Below are 17,580 nucleotides of genomic sequence, written 5' to 3' on the forward strand. Positions count from 1 at the left end.
GAGCATCGGGTGTGTGGTGCTGGTAGGCGGCGGTGGAGGAGGAGCGGAGGAGGAGGAAGATGATCGAGTGGAGGGAGATGGGCCGCCGGGTGGGGAAGGCGGGGAAGCCCCGGATGTGGTGGGCTGCGAGTTGGGAGGGGTGGACGTGGGCCGCATGGGGGAGCCAGGTGGCGATGCGGGAGGGGTTGGTTGGGGCGGCTCCCATGCAGGATCGACGTGATCCAAGGGAGGCAGATCAGGAGCTGATTCAACGATGGATTCGGGTGTGGGAGGCAGGGTTTTGAACAGGAAAATGGATTCAACGAACATGACGTGCCTGGAAAAGATTACGCGACGAGTGAGGGGATCGTAGCAACGATATCCCTTGCGGTCATCGAGATAACCCAAAAAACGCAGGCAACCGATCGTGGGGAGAGTTTGTTGGGAGTAGTGGCGAGCAAATTGGGATAACAGAGGCAACCGAATACATGTAAGTGGCGAAAGTCAGGTGCATGCCCAAAGAGAATCTCGTGTAGTGTGGTAATGAGGTGAGGCTTGCAAGGTCTACGGTTGAGAAGGTAGGTGGATGTGGCGAGGACTTCAGCCCACCATGGAGGAGGCATCTAAGCATGCAAGAGAAGGGTGCAAACCCTATGGTTGAGAGTGCGTAAAATGCATTCGGCTTTCTCGTTTTGTTGGGAAATGTAGGGGCAGGTGAGGCGTAGAAGAGTGTCGTTGGACTAAAAGAGCGTGCGGTTGGCAAGGTTGTCGAATTCGCGGCCGTTGTCCGTTTGGAAGGCTAAGATGGGGCGAGAGAATTGTGTTTTGACGTAGGCATAGAAACGAGTAAGGAGAGAATGAACTTCATACTTGCGACGTATAGGGAAGGTCCATGCATAATGAGTAAAATCATCCAGAATGACCAAGTAATATTGATAACCGGATACACTTAAGAGAGGACTTGTCCATAAATCACAATGACAAAGCTCAAAAGGGAAACTAGTTTGAGAAGAAGAGGAACTAAAAGGTAGCCTAACATGTTTGCCCAAGTGACAAGCATCACAATGAGATGTCGTGATTTTATTGAAATTGAAATTGAAATATGTAGAGGCTTTGGCGAGGACGGCGGCACCAGGATGGCCGAGGCGCTGGTGCCACAGGTCGGCGGTGACGGTGGTGGAGAGACAGTGGCGGGGCGGTGTGAAGGTGTAGAGCTCGCTGGGAGAATCACATCGGAGAAGCACCGTCTTGGTTGCCAGATCCTTGATAGAAAAACCAGTAGGGTCAAATTCAACAGAAACCAAATTGTCACGAGTAAAGGCACGAACTAAGACCGGATTTCTAATAAGAGAGGGGGAGATAAGAATTTCAAGAAGAGAGAGTGGGCGTGAGGGGGTGGGGGAGGAGGTGGAGCCGACGCCGGTGATGGGCAGGAGAGCACCATTATCGACGACGATCGAGGTTGGAGAGGAAGGGGAAAAGGGAATACCAGAGCCGGAGCCCATATGGGAAGAGGTGCCGCTGTCGAAGATCCAATCACCGCCAGGAGCAGTGGGCGGATGTAGAGCCATCTAATTCAAGGCAGCAATGAGGGCGGCCTGACCCCATTGTGGTGAGGGCTGGACGGTGGTCGTAGCTGGGTGCGCCTGGGGAACGACGGGTACGGGTGGGCTTGCATCGAGGATCCCCTGTAAGGTGCCGGCCATCATTGCAGCAGGAGCGGGCAGACGCGGGACGGGCAGAAGGCCGCCGGGCGCGCCCCCGCCGGAAGAGGAGCCGGGCTGGCCGGAGGGGTTCTGCTTGCGCTTCTTCTGGCGCCCACGAGAGCCGGGAGAGCTGGCAGAGCCGCCGAGCTCGGCCGTTGGAGGGCCGAGCAGCGGGGGGTTGGAGGAGGGCGGGGCCGGCGTGGAAGACGATAGGCGGGCCACGTAGAACGCGCTGGCATGGGCGAGGAGAGCCGAGCGGGCGTTGACGCGCGCCAGGCGAGCGACGCGCTTCTCCTCTAGCTGGAGAAACGACCGCAGCTTGATGAAGGAGGGGTGGCGTCCGGGCGTCATGTGCGGGACGGCGTGTTGGAGACGCTCATCGAGGCCACGGAGCACATTGTGAACGAGCTCGCGATCCTTCAGGTGGTGAGCGAGGTCCCGGAGGGTGTCCGCCATGGTCTTGAGCCGGGAGGTGTAGTCGACGACGGAGAGATCGCCCTGGGTAAAGCTGTGGAACTCGTCGAGGAGGTAGGTGATCCGGGCGTCGCGGTTGCTGCGGAAGAGAGAGTGAAGCGGGTGCCAGAGGGAATACGTCGTGTCCTTGTGATCGGAGACGATCTCCAACGTCGACGGAGTCACTGTAGCGTTGTACCACGAGAGGATGGCAAAGTCATTGAGAACCCAGTCGGAAGTCGCCTGGGTCGGCGAGCCGTCGACGTGGGCGGTGAGGCCAAACTTGGCGAGGACGGAGAGGAACTGACGGCGCCAAAGGGCGTAGTTTTCCTTCTCGAAATCCAGAGTAACCAGCACATGGTCGCGGATACGAAGGGACTGGACCTGGGTAGTGGGGAGGGTTTGGGTGACGACGGGAAGACGGAACTGGTCGTCGTCGGACTCCGAGTCGCGGGAGGAGACAGAGGAGGAAGTGCTCATGGCGACCGTGGAGGGTGGGGAGGAGAGAGGAGTAGTGGAAGACGTGGATCGTGAGATTCAAACTGATACCATGTTGGAGTCTGAACGAGGATAGCGAGAGAGAGATCGTGTAACACTTCCTTGATTATTGATTGGGGTTACACAAGTACATATATACTGACTGTTACAATAGAATTACACTACTCTAGCCTAAGGAACAAGACCACTACAGAAGCACGTTCGCTAACAATCTTTATCATATGATTACCCAACGTCCGATCCAATGTATGCACCGGTTTTACTGCTTTTTTTGTCTTTTCTTTTTCTTTTTTCCTGTTTCTCAAATACAAGAACATTTTACAAATCCGCAAAGATTTTTCAAATACACGAACATTTTTTAAATTCATGAAAAAAATCGAACTTCTGAACATTTTGCATTGAACCTTTTTCAAATGTCGTTCACTGAACAATTTTCAAATTCATGAACGATTTTCTAAAATAAGAGAGCTTTCTTTAAATTATTAAACCTTTTCCAAATTTGTGGACATTTTTCACTGATTGTTTTCAAATTCTTCACTTTTCCAATTTTATGAATTTTGTCAAATCCATTAACATTTTTTAAAATATGTAACATTCTTCAAATTGAACTCTTTTAAAATTCATGAACTTGTTCTTCTTCGTGATTTTTAATTAAAATTAAACCGATCGAAATAATAAAGAGAAAATGAACGTGTGCTAGCTCTTCCACGCTCATTGGGCCAAGCCTACCAACAGCAGGCGCATGAGCGATGCGAGCGTACTGCTCGCTAGAAGCGATATATGGCACCTCCCTCCAAGCATATATATTTTTGCGTGGGGAAAGGAGTTTTATTCCAAATTGAGAGAGTTACAGTCGAGAATCAGAAGATCCTCGATACATGGTGGTCCCAACTACTTCCACATAGCCGTGGTACACTCGATACGACTATAGTTTGCCACACGATCGGCAACTCTATTCTGATCCCTAGTCAATTTCTAGGGAATAAACTCCATGTCACATATCAAGTCCTTAATTTCAGCTACAAGATGACCATATGTCGAGCGAACTAGTCCGTCCCCTGATAGATAGGATAAAGCCTCACTTGAGTCAGATTGGACAATGACTGGAAGACTGAAATTTTGTATTGCAAGCAACATCCCTTGCATAATTGTATGTATCTATTCTCCGCCTCCAGTGTTTCGTCACAATTGAAATAAACCGACTTGCTAAAAAAATAATTGAACCAGCATGTCATTGGAGAATCATCCCTAACGCTGTCGCGCCAGATTCCATTGAAAAGTATCCATCCACTGAAAGAGCAACGTAATCAGTGGTCAGTGGAGTACTGTACATAGACCAGGAGCTCCAAAAGCCACATATGGTGACTTGGTCGATGATATGTGTGAGCAGCAGATAGCAAGAGATGGCCTCATGGGCCTACAGTTCTAACCACATGACGCCATAAATGGATAAGTTCTCTTTTTTCCACACGAAGTTGCAACCAAAAAGCTATATCTCGCCTCTTGCAAGGTGGATGTACAGGCGACAACGTGGGGATCGTGGCCTAGTAGCGGACCTGGTGGAACTAGTAATCGTGTGCTTAGCGGGTTTTGGGAATCTTCCGTTTGGTTTTAGGAAGACTATGTCTTTTTGTTACATTTTATTAATGTGTTTTCTTTATCGGTTTTGATAATTTTGTTTCTATTTTTATTCTCAGTTTTCTTTTTAAATTTTTAAATTTCCATTTTTTTAGGTTCAAATTCATATCTTTAAAAATCCTATCGGTCATAGAGTACGAATATATATATTTATATGTCATTAAAATTTTAAAAAGTATATGTGGAGAACTTTTTACATTTCCATGCCCATTTTTAATGTATTATCATTTATTGAAAAGGGTAATATGTGTTGAACAATTTTATATCACATGATGAAAGTATTTTAAAACACAATAAACAGTTATTTAATATGCAATAGAGATTTGTTAAATAAGATGATGAATCCTTCTTAATGACCAGCGAACAATTTTCTATTACACGATGGAAATGTTTTCAAACAAAATGGCCTTTTTAATATGCGTCGAACATTTTGGAAAACACAATGAAATTTTATTTTCTGGTGGACATTTTTTAAATATCCTATGAAAAAATTAAAAGACCCACTGAACATTTTCGATACCCGAGGAATCTTTTTAACACATGATGAACCCTTTTTTGAAAATATGATTACCATTTTTAATACCCTATAAACATTTTTATAGGACTAATAAAATAAAATAAACATGCTTTAACAACTTCCAAAATATTTATAAGAAGGGAGAAAGTGAAAAAATAAAGAGAGAAAAGACCCAGCATTAAGCATGCACAAACTAACTAGCGATCAGACACCTTCTGGAGAAAAACGGTACTACTGGTGAGCCTTTGTTCATGGGCCAAGCTGAGCATATCTCTTTGTAGGCAAGATACAGGGGCAAACATATCCTTCGCCTATAGAGGGAGCTATTAGTGGGCCGGCCCAGTAGCCATGTGGTTTCATCACACTGAAGTCACGCACATATTTTTTTTATGTTTTACATATATTTGTGGAGTTGTGGCAGTGTGCAGAGACAGGGAGAGCATGTACCTGGGTTCATCGGCCATTGTCTTTAGGGGCATCAGCGACCCTACCACATTGGAGGAACTAGCAGCAAGAGAAACGATGGTTCTCGCAGAGGATCTTAATTTACAATCTATCCATGTTGCGTCAGATTGTAAGATGGTGATTGAGGATATTAAGCGGAAGAGTGGGGCAGGCTATGGTGCTATTATACATGAAATCATAGAGTATTCGAGTAGCTTCATTTTATATAATTTTGTCCATGAGTTTAGGAGCTCGAACTTCGAGGCTCACAATCTTGCAAAGCATGCACTTCAATTTAGGGGTTGGCCGCCATGTTTGGTTAGGCCATCCCGGTGAACTTTCTTTCATCCATGTAAACATTGTGACGGTTTAATAAAGATTCGGATGATTGTCTAAAAAAACTTACATTTCTGTTCCCTGAAAAAAAACTTATATTTGTGTACTGCTAAAAAAACCTTATATTTGTGTTTTGTAAATACATATATTACTAAAAACTAAATTTTATTTTAAAAATGTTCATCGTACACTTCAAAAATGTCCATGCAGTGTAAAAACAATAATTTCCCAGCTTTTAGAGAATATTTGTACCATTACAAGAATGTATGTGATATTTTTAAAATGTTCATGCGTTTCAAGAAAATATACGTGACACTTTTGAAAAATAATATGCAATGTAAAAAATATTCATGTAATTCAAAAAAAATGTTTACTACTATTCAAATAACTTACTGCATTCAACAGATGTACTAAGTGTCGGCAAAGATGTTTGTACCTCACTGAACCTACATGTCATAACTTAACGGGTGACTGCATTCAAGAGTTAGGGGGTGGTAGTGCTGACATATAAAAGTTAGTGCCTTGTTTGTGAAATCTAACATTTTGAAAATAGATGGATAATACTTTGTATATTTTAATGTCTTGAATATTTTTGCGGCCTACCATGTAAGTTGTTGTCTATGGATGATTAGTTGGACTTTTATTCTTGAGTTTGACAAAGAAAATGTGATGATTTTGAAGTCTAATATTAATTAAAGCATTTGGTCATCCAGATGCACTTCACATGTTGGATGGCATCTTGTTGGGTTATAAAGTCGAATAGCCAGAGGAAGCTTTAAAATATATTATTCTATCTTGTTCAAGTCAGGTTTGAAGTGTTTTCACTAATTTTGGTTTCTCAATTACAAAATTTCTTGATATTTTAACTAAAGCATTAGATTCATTCAAATGCATATGCCACCAAAAGTTATACTAATATCTCTGGCAACTAAAGCAGTTTTTCTGTCGTGCCCATTGTTCGTATGTAAAAGTATGATTGAGCGATCCTGACTAATTTTTTACTCGAATAATTGTTAGGAGTTACTTTGGTTGTTGTGATCTGAGAGTTATTTGATATATATGTGACTATCTTCTAAGTCATGGTAGGCTCGAGTTGACACAATTAGTCATTCTTTCTATACATAGTAGACTTGATATATAAATTATTGAATTGTGTGATGAACATGATGTAGTCATATACAAATCTTTGGGGGCATCTTAAACTGGGTAATTCGATGCGTAAAATGATTCGACTTCTCTTTTGAGGGAAACAAAAGAGAGACACTCAATGAGTGTGAAGTTTGTGTGCTCGGGCACCACGGTGCCCTTTTTTGAAAAAAAAACCATATTTAAAAGTTTCAAAAAAATGAAAATAATTCTGTGAAAACTTGTATGTATTCACTACGGATACATAATTTTTTTTTTAAAAAATGTAGTTTGTAAGCTGTACAACAAAACAAAATTCCAAACCAAAAACAAAAAAAAATTCTGGCCCATTTGAAACTACATATTTGTCTTTTTTTTGTGCGCAACTTGTGAAAGTAAAATATAATGAATTTTTGCACATGTGTGTGTGTGTGTGTCTATTAAATAAATGGTTGGATATTTCTGATTTTTGTGGGATTTTCTAGCCTATTTTTTTGTTTTCTAGTAAACCCATACTTTTAACAGTTTTGCTAAAACTTAGCTAGATGAGAAACAAATTGGTCTCATTCACGCACCTGGCCATCCGATCTAAACGTGCGGACATTCGTGCGTGCTGTTTTTTTTTTCTTTTTTGAGTAACTTGTGCATGCTGTTTTTTTTGCATGCAGCGACGCGGGCACGGCAGCCCAAGTTGTTTTTTTGTCGGCCCGCTTGTCCACGCTGTAGCGACATGCACCAACGCACTACCTAGTTACCACAGTTCATCACCTCAAAAAAAAATTACCACAGTCCATTGCCAAAAAAGAAAAAAAAAGTTACCACACTCATGTCTATCTTTTTGTCACCTTTTTTATGTTTACATGTTAATAGGGAAAGCGACCATGTCGTTCCTCACTCTCGTGACTAATCTTTCTTTCCTTTTTGGCTGCATTTTTTTATTGTTATCATTTGATTTCCTTTTTATTATTTGTTTATTTAGTTTTTGTTAGCTTTTTCATGCTTTATATGCAAACACTTGTGACTAATTCTAGTTGGATGAGATTTTGTTAATTTTGGAATGTACAACTAGATAAATCTATTTTTCATTTCATTTTTGTTTTCTCGGGTCATGACTGCAAGTCTTTAAAAATAGATCGCAACTGCAAGTTTTCAAAAGGAATCGCAACAAGAAGTTTCAAATGGGATCACAACTACATGTACTCACGGGATCGTAACTACAAGTTTTCAAATGGGTCGCAACTGCAACCTTTCAACGGGATGCAACAACACCTACCCTAGGGCAAATGTGCGTGTTTTTTCATGTGCCCCGCATTCTAGCTCACATTTTCACATTAATGCTTTCTCGCCTTGTCGGCATGTGGGTATTCTGTATTGTCTATTGTCTCACTAATTTTTTTGCTGAGTTGTTCAGTTTTTTACATCTGTGCGACAGCAAGAATTGTAACCCGACCGCAACTGCACGGGCACAAAACGACTGCAACTAGGGTCTAAAGGGAGGAGGGTTGTCGTGGCTAGTTGCATGTCCATTACTAGACATGCAATTGCAAGGGTTGTAACCCGACTACAACCACATGGGCACAATGCTACTGCAACAGGGGTCAGTAGGGGGTTGTCGGGCTAGTTGCATGTCCACCACTAGACATGCAACTACAAGCGTTCTAATTTGAGTGCAACTGCAAGCGTTGTAATTTGAGTGCGACTGCATGAGTACAAAGAGACCACAACTGCATGGGCATATATTGACTCCAACTGAGGTCGCGGAGGCAGGGTTGTCCTAGGCAGTTGCATGTCCACCACTAGACATACGACTTCAAGCGTTGTAACCCGACCGCAACTGCATGGGCACAAAGTGACTACAACTGGGGTCGGAAGGGAGGAGGCTTGTCGTGGCCAGTTGCATGTCGACCACTAGACATGCTACTGCAAGCGTTGTAACCCGACTGCAACTGTATTGGCACAAAGAGATTGCAATTGGGGTCAGGAGGGGTTATCGGGCTAGTTGTGTGTCCACCACTAGGCATGCAATTGTAAGCATTGTAACCCGACTGCAACTGCATGCGCACAAAGCGACTGCAATTGGGGTCGGGAGGGGGTTGTCCAGCTAGTTGCATGTTCACCACTAGACATGCAACTACAAGTGTTCTAACCGACTGCAACTACATGGGCACAAAGTGACTGCAACTGAGGTAGGGGAAGAGGGTTGGCTGCCAATTGCATGTCCACCACTAGACATGCAACTGCAGATGCACAAAGCAACCGCTACTGGGTCGGGAGGGGAATTGTTGAGGTTAATTGTATGTTTACCCCTGAACATGCAATGACAATCATTCTACCCCAAATGCACGGACACAAAGCGGCAGCAATTAAGGTCAAAAGGAGAGTTTTTAGTCCAATGGCATGTCCATGACAATACATGTAACTGCAAACATAGTACATGTCCACAAAGCGACTGCAAATAGGGAGCATGAACGGTTTACTACTTGTCTATTTTTTATCTTAGCATCACATATGTAGATTTTCTATCATTTCCTCCATTTTATAGAACATTTTAATGTCTATTTCCAGCCTAATTTTTTATTTCGTTTCATGCAACCCAACTCCAGTGTTTCCCATAAGAAACCAACACACTGTTTTTTAGAAGAAAACACCGTTGATTAAAGAAAAAACGGATGCATCAGACTGTGTTACAATGAGAGAGAGAAAGACAAACCTAGCCAGCATTAAAAAAACAAGTACAAGAAGGCCCAGCAAAGCGATTGAACACCTCGCAAAAAAATCAACTATACAACCCACGCGGATCTAGCCCAGCCCAAAAGAAAAACAACCTAAACGAGGGAAACGATCGGGTCGCTGACAAGCTGAGCGACAAAGAAAAGCTAGTCCAAAATCGACACCACATCAGACACGTCATCTAACTGAGACCAAATTATGTCTCAGTCAGCTGAGTTCTAGGCGGCCCCTACTTTTAATATATAATAGATAATATCTTAATATACCATGTATAGGTGATTATAAGATATAAATAATAATTATAAGTTACATGTACTCAATGAAATCAACAATTGAAAACAAAATTTTGTGATGTCCTGCATGAATGGGGGTGGGGGCCTACGCCCCCCCCCCCCCCTCCGCTGCGCACATGCACACAAGAAGGTGGGGGAGTGGATCGAGCCCCCGTAATTCTGAATTAACTATTCATTCAAACATGAAAGAACATTTCACTTTATGAGTCACGTGAATTGCCAAAACTACACGATCAAACCCTACGCCGATCCGGACCGATTGGGTAAGTTTCCATAGATTTCATCTTAATGTCCGAACAAAACATAAAAACTAACATATTTTGTAGTTATAAAATATGAATAAATGTAAGATGAGCACAAATTTACTATACCTTAAGATACAATAATGATGGATCACATTATTTCAATGATACATGTCGACGATGGTCGATGAGATATTTTTGGGTCGCACCTCGGTCCCATCAACCACACACACGAGAAAGCCAATCCGAAGGCTGAACCAATCAGGCACATATCTTCAGATTCTCTTAGCAGCTCAAACCGCTCCCTTTCGTGACCCATCCATTAACTTGGAGAGCGGTTATTCTAACGTGCACGTGAGGTGCCGTGCATGACTTAGCTTTTGATGCATTTTGTGAGGATCAGTGCCACCTTTTCCACTATGATTCTTCGTACTATTTCTATTATTTGTGTACTCTAATATTCATGTTGTGTTGTGTTAGATATGGTACAGAGTTGTGTGTTATCCTAGAAATTGTACAGTGCAACTATCCTTCTAGTCTCTCCTTTCAAAAACAAATGCATTAAAATCTTATTCTAAAAATTGAAACGTCCATCTATTGAACACAAAGTCAGATTTATGATCCTTCGCACATTTGTGTTTGTGGTAATGAGGCTTTATAACAAGTCCAATATTGAATATATTTTTACAGATTTTCAAATTTTTATTATGAAATATGACAAAACTCTATAAAACATATTGATGAACTATAGAACATGAAAATAATAATAAAACTTTATAAGAGTGAATGTTTAATAAAATCATGATATTAAGCTAGAAGTGTATCGATACGGAATGGAACATCGTGATATGCTCTCGAAGACGATAAAACACTACAATAGAACATTTAAAAAAATGAATATATATTTTGTTTATTAAACATGTTTGAAGTGTAGTGAAAACAACAACTCACGATAGAACTTTGTGAATCATGAAGAAACTAGAAAAAAAAATATTATCATTTACAATGAAATACAAAGTTTCTAAAAAATTTAAAAAATTTCATTATATTTGACAAAAAAATAATCATGGTGTTTCACTTTGGTTCATCTGTTCGAAATCATATCATAATGTTTCATTCTGTGTCAATACACTTCAAACTTAATATTGATTTTTTTAATAAATAATCATTCTCATCATTCATCAATTTTTATTAGTTTTCTCATGTACTAGATTGCATCACTATGTTTCATAGAGTTTCTCTATGTTTTGAAATACAATTTTCATTTTTTTCTAAATATACTTGGAAATGGTCTTGTTTGAAAATCCTAATCATAAGGAACTCAAAGATGTAAACATGTCGTAAATTAGACTTTACATTTAAAAGATAGAATCTAATGAAGTATTGAAATCATGCGAAAAAGTGTGAATAGATAAGGGCATCTCCAAGGAGCAATCAGCGGAGAAACCCGCGAATATTTGGATCGGATGGTCCCGAGACACTTTTTAGGTCTTTAACGCAAGTCGTCACATGTCCGCGAAATGACCTGGACGAGTCCAAAATCGAAACTGTCAACAAATCTAGAAAGATTTGAAGAAGTCCGGACATCTGCACAGGCACACTGCCCGTTCCCACAGCCACGTCTTCGATTCATCTTTTTCGAACGTGTTCGGAAACCTTTTTTAACATAGTAGACACATGCGTTCATAGATACGCACATGCACTAACAACTATGAAAGATCGCACACACATACTATACCCTTGTAAGCATCTCTGAGAGATTGAACCGACACATCATCTTGAGATTGATAAAATCCCCACAGACGCTTTTGTAGTCAACTAGAAGTCTCTTCCCATTGAACGCACCTCGTAGGAAGGCTTGAGATAAATCTAAAAAAATGCGAACATCAATGTCAAATTTAGTTGTGGTATCCGTATCCTGTTGAGATGTGATACCATTGTCCTTCTAACTATCCGACTACGACTAAAAATACATTTAACACATGTCCACAAATATTTGGTGATTGCCCGTTGAAAATGCATTTTAAAGAGTGGTCGGCGTGTGACACAACTGCTACATGACTGATTGATGTGACACAGTAGCTTCTAAAATACCCAGTTGGGTCCCGCCGAACTTTGCACTGCCCCTGTCCGCTCGTTAACCCGTTTCTGTATCTGCTTATAACAAAACAAAATAAAAAGAGGGTAGAGAACAGGAGTCGAGATGAATAAACAAATGGAAAGCAGATGCGAGTTCAACTTAAACCTCGCCACTTTGTTTGTCTGGGCGCAAGGAGGAGTGCCACCTTCCCCCCGCTCCCATGCCGACTCAGCGGCCGGAAAATCCCGCGGCCTGCCAGGCGCCGCCGCGTGCGCAACCACGCGTCCCTCCACCTGTCGACATCCCCTGCGGCCTGCGTATATACACCTCGGCAGCTCGGCTCGACACGACACAGCTCCTCCCAGTCCGTCCCAATCCACTCACCGCACGACACCCCGCTCGTTCCCCAAGTAGCTAGCAGCAAGCAAAGATCCATCTTCTGGCCGTCTCGTGATGATGAGCGGCGGCGTCAGCGGCATGGAGTCGTCGTCCTCATCCGGGAGCTCCTCTGGTTCGGCTGCCGGGGCGGGGGTGGCGCCGTTCGTGGCCAAGACTTACGGGATGGTGGACGACCGGCCCACCGACGCCGTCGTCGCGTGGGGGCCCGCCGGCAACAGCTTCGTCGTCGCCGACCCCTTCGCCTTCTCGGAGATGCTGCTGCCCGCGCACTTCAAGCATTCCAGCTTCTCCAGCTTCGTCCGGCAGCTCAACACCTACGGCTTCCGCAAGGTGGACCCGGACCGGTGGGAGTTCGCGCATGCCTCCTTCCTCCGCGGCCAGACGCACCTCCTGCGCCACATCGTCCGGCGCCAGAGCAGCGGTACCGGAGGCAGGCGCGGCAAGGACGACCGCGAAGATGAAGACGGCAGCAGCACGATGTTAGCCATGGAGGTGGTCCAGCTGAGGCGGGAGCAGAGGGCCACCGAGGAGCGCGTGGCGGCGATGTGGCGCCGGGTGCAGGAGACGGAGCGCCGGCCCAAGCAGATGCTCGCTTTCCTGCTCAAGGTGGTCGGCGACCCCGACATGGTGCGCCGCCTCGCAGGCAGCGGCCAGGACGAGGACGCGCGGGTCAACAGGCCGCGGCTGCTTCTCGACAGCAGGGAAGAACAGAGGATGCCCGTCGGCGGGCAGTCGTACCACAATCACAGCAACCTGAACATGGAGGAGGCCTATGTGCTGGAGCCCAGCGTGGAATTGTACTACGCCGGAGGCGACGTGCAGGCGGACGGCGGCGGCGGCGGCGGCGGACGACACCCGCCGTACGCGTTCCACGTCAACAGCGGCTACTGACTGCGTGCGTGAACGCTGTCCGGCATCTGTATTTTGTGGCTTTGTCGAGAGAGAAATAGGCACGTGCAGGAAGCTAGCCAGATACTAAATACTCCGGCATAGCTCAGGAACAGAAACGCCGCACTTGTATAAGAGACGCTTAGATCACAATGTCTCTGGAATTTAGTCAGTGTAAGTTTATATTTCTTTGTACTCTCTTCGTTCCTAAGTATATCTCATTTTAAAGATTTTAGTATAGACTATATATGAATGTATACAGACATATTTTAAAGTATAAATTCGCTTATTTTTATTCGTATGTAGTTTATATTAAAATCTCTATATATCTAAGAACAAAAAAGTCTATATCTAAGAACAAAGAAAGTAGTTTATATTTATTTACGGAGGAAGTGTTGACGTATAATGTGCTGCCTAGTTTCTTTCATCAGATCGGTCTTTTAGTTGTATTGGTTAGAGTGTGCACTTCTACATGGTATCGAAACCAAAAGGTCTTGAGTTTAAGACCTGGCTGGCGCAATTAAATTGTAGCCCAATTTCGATCCACGTTTAGGCCTGAGGAAGCCATACGTGAGGGAGAGTGTTGACGTATAATGTGTTGCCTAATCTTTTTCATTAGATCGGTCGGTCCTTTGGTTGTATTAGTTAGAACATTGTATAGTTTGTTTCTGCGTGTTGGCTATTTCTATTAAAACATGATTCTGGCTTGTCTTTTCTCTTTGCCGGAAATGAATCTGCCTGTCACCGCGACGTGTTGGCTACCTCGACCACCGCAACTGCGCCCTCGATTACTTTGATATATGGAGCAAGGCTATCGCCTTATGATTAATATTTTTCCAAAACATATGTGAGGGTACGGCGACTATGGGGAGCCGTTATTGGGCCAGCCCAGTAACCACACGGGCGTGTCAGACTGACATCACCCATACTTTTTTACATTTTTACTATTGTTTATATTTTGAAATATTGTAAATATATATAATGCAAAAAAACACGTTCACATATGTTTTGGAAAAATATTAATCATGTATTAGAAAATGTTAAACAAGTATAGCAAAACATTAATCGTGTGTACGGATAAATGTTGGTGACATTAAAAAATGGACGTGATATTTAAAAGATGTTTTTACAATACAAATAAATATTTAAAGAATTAAATAATTGTTTGTAGAAATGTACATTACATTTTTTTAAAATATTCAAGAGTTTCAAAAACGTGTTTGTGGAATTTTCAGAAAAAAGTATACAATGTTAAAAAAATGTTTCGTGATGTAATAAAAAAATTGTGCTATTAAAAAAATGCACATGAAATTTTAAGTAAAAAATCAAGCGATTCAAAACAATGTTCATGAAATTTTTCAGTGTTGACTATAAAATGTAAAAAGATGTTCCTGTCATTAAAATAATGCTTATTCACATTATAAAAAAGTATGTGATATTTTATAAAAATGTTCAAGTGTGTCTAAAAAAGGCCGTGCAAATTTTAAAAATGTTCATACAATGTAAAACATGTTCATGTAGTTTAACAAATGTTTATTGCCATTAAGAAAATATGCAGCATGTATTTGGAAAATATTACTGTGTATTCAGAAAAAGTGTTCAAAACATGTATTTTTTAAAATGAAAATCATGTGTTTGAAAAAATTTCGAAGTGTGTCAAAAAATAGGGTTATAATGATACCCAAGCACAACCCTCTGTCTTCCTTTAATTATATCTCACCTCATCTAAAATTTCTAGTTGGCATGAACAATACTTACAAGTCATCTTTTGGCCGGTTCATGAATCATTGGGCCTTATATATTTCGTGAGCATTTAACTCCAAAACAACTATAGACAGATCATATGAACTACTTTGTGCATCTGATGGAAAAAATGATAAACGCCATGATAACGTTGGTGGATTATTATAATCATATAAGTTTAGAACATACTTTACCATTGGCGGTATTACCTCGTAATATTTCTAAATAATCAAATGCAAGATGCAGAGCTCAAGCTCAAATGCATAGCAGTTCACAATCTTTTTTTTAAGTTCCTTCTAGCTCCTTCATCTTCATCCTCCACAATCATGTTTGCATTATCATCCAAGCTGTCATCATCTCCCACAAAGTCTCTGGATCTCCAGGTCCTCGAAAAATCGCAAAACGGGCTTGGAGCACTCCAGATGCCCTCTTCACATCCTTGCTAGCTCCTTCTTGTCTTTGGGCAAACTGAGCTCTTTTCTGACCAACTGGCTCAGAGATGGTCTTGACGAAGGTCACCAATGGAGGATGGATACCATTAACTAGATAGTAGCCCATGATGTAGTCATGACATTGATGGTATAGTTGACACGGAGGAGTTTGTCCTTTAGTCAACCTAGCAAACAAAGGAGACTGCTGCAACACGTTGATGTCATTGTGAGACCTAGGCATGCCAAATAAAGCGTGTCAAATTCATAGGTCTTATGATGCAACAGCTTCAAGAATGATTGTGGGCTTCTTAACATGTCCCTAATTTTTGCCCTTGGAGAGCACATGGGCAGTTTTTCCATCTCCATTGCATGCAATCGAGGGATCCGAGCATACCTAGCCACCTTCTTACTTCTGAGAGTGACATTAGCCTTTCGGTGTCTATGTCAGTTGGTCCTCTTAAGTACTACAGTCCAAACACCTTGACCACCCTTTTAGCAAACCTCACCATGGCAACTCTACATGTGCTTACAAACATTCAGAGGTACTTGTCCCATGAATCTGTGTTGGTTCCATAGGCGAGTATCCTCAATGTAGCGTGCACTTCTGCTAATCAGGGTATCCATTTTTTTCCAATGGCGTCATTTTTCAAGATGAAGTAGTCATCATAAGCTCGGACGCCATTGTTGAGGCGACGAAAACATCTCTGCGCATCCGAAAGCGCCGGTGAAAATTGTTCGTGAATAGGGCATCTAGGGCAAAGTAAAACTTTCATCATCGTCAAATGCCCTCGTGTCCTCTTCCGATTCAACACTCGATGTTCCTTGATTGATCCCTTAAAATTCAAGACATGATCCTCCGCATGATCTGCTTCTACTAGGACCTCCTGCATCATCGCCGTTTCATCCACATCTGATGAGGACGACTCCATGCAGTTGATGTAGAAGTACATGTCGTCAGAATCCATCGTGTTTGCCTCGAAGTATCAAAGTACATAGAAAATGTCAACGCTATGACATTTGGACAAACACTTTGTGGGTGTGGTGTCCGCCGTGGATAGCAACTGCAGGGGCAGACGGTACCAGGGCAGCGGATGGGCAAGGGGAGTGGGCGATGGTGTAGTCAAAGCGCGCCTGGTTCCCGGTTGCAACGGCGAAGATCTGGGCGGATTGATACAGCGGCCGCGGCAGCCTATCCAGGAGCGGATACAAAAAGCTTTGGGAGCGAAATGAGAAAGATACACATGCTTTAGGCGTAGTTGCGGGTGTGTCGAGGGTGTCGAAGGCCTAATGGCGAAGGACCGGACTCCCGCGAGCCTCCCCAACTTTACACTCAATTGCTTAAATTCTCATCTGCAAATATACATGGCACTGGCGAACCAACCTATGGTTGGATGGTTAGAGGGACAATTGTATCCCCGGCCCACCAAGATTCAAGTCCTGATGCTCACATTATTCGTGGATTTATTTCAGGATATTCGGTGATGTGCTTTCGGTGGGAGGAGACGTTTTCATCGACGACGAGGCGTCTATGGTAACTTTGTAAATTTCAAGATGACATGTCGTCTCAGTCTCTCGGAGGTGCTCCTAGGGATAGGGTGTACGTGTGTACGTTCATAGGGGTGAGTGTATGCGCGTATGTATGAGCTCTTGCGTCTGTACTGAAGTAAAAAAAAACATATGTGGCACTGCATTGGATGGTTAAAATAGTCTGGACACGTTGGTCGAGACATTTGACGTTCCCGAGCCTTTTCTCTTTCATAACCCATCCATGAGCCTTTGTATATTGATATTGAGATAAACAGAAATCAATCTTTATATATTGTCCCCCAGGCCTAGTGGCTACCCAGAAAAAAGAAGCAACCCAGTGGCAGTGTGCTACCCAGCAGTAGCACTGCCCCCGTCCACAAGTTAACCCGTTTCCTCGGGAGCGCAGCTCACCACAGAAATGGAAAGCGGATACTTCGCTTCAACTTGGCCGCTTTTGTCGACTCAGCGGCTACAATATCTCGCCGCCCGCCGCGTGCGCCACCACGCGTCCCTCCACCTGTCACCCCCTCCCCCGTCGACATCCGGCCTAC

The 17,580-nt window shown here is 43.1% G+C and overlaps 2 protein-coding genes across 2 annotated transcripts; one reads left to right on the forward strand and one right to left on the reverse strand.

Annotated features, from left to right (window-relative positions):
* Window positions 1-1,550: 1,550 nt before the first annotated feature.
* On the reverse strand, window positions 1,551-2,618 carry LOC147974097 (uncharacterized). The gene has a single exon (XM_087524909.1). The coding sequence runs from the start codon at window positions 2,616-2,618 to the stop codon at window positions 1,551-1,553; it is 1,068 nt and encodes a 355-aa protein (XP_087381035.1).
* A 9,602-nt stretch (window positions 2,619-12,220) lies between these two features.
* LOC125506537 (heat stress transcription factor C-2a) lies at window positions 12,221-13,623 on the forward strand. The gene has a single exon (XM_048671331.2). The coding sequence runs from the start codon at window positions 12,495-12,497 to the stop codon at window positions 13,329-13,331; it is 837 nt and encodes a 278-aa protein (XP_048527288.2). The 5' UTR covers window positions 12,221-12,494; the 3' UTR covers window positions 13,332-13,623.
* The last annotated feature ends 3,957 nt before the right edge of the window (window positions 13,624-17,580 follow it).

This window comes from Triticum urartu, chromosome 5A (genome assembly GCF_056163025.1).
Source record: "Triticum urartu cultivar PI428250 chromosome 5A, HENAU_Tu73, whole genome shotgun sequence".
NCBI lineage: Eukaryota > Viridiplantae > Streptophyta > Magnoliopsida > Poales > Poaceae > Triticum > Triticum urartu.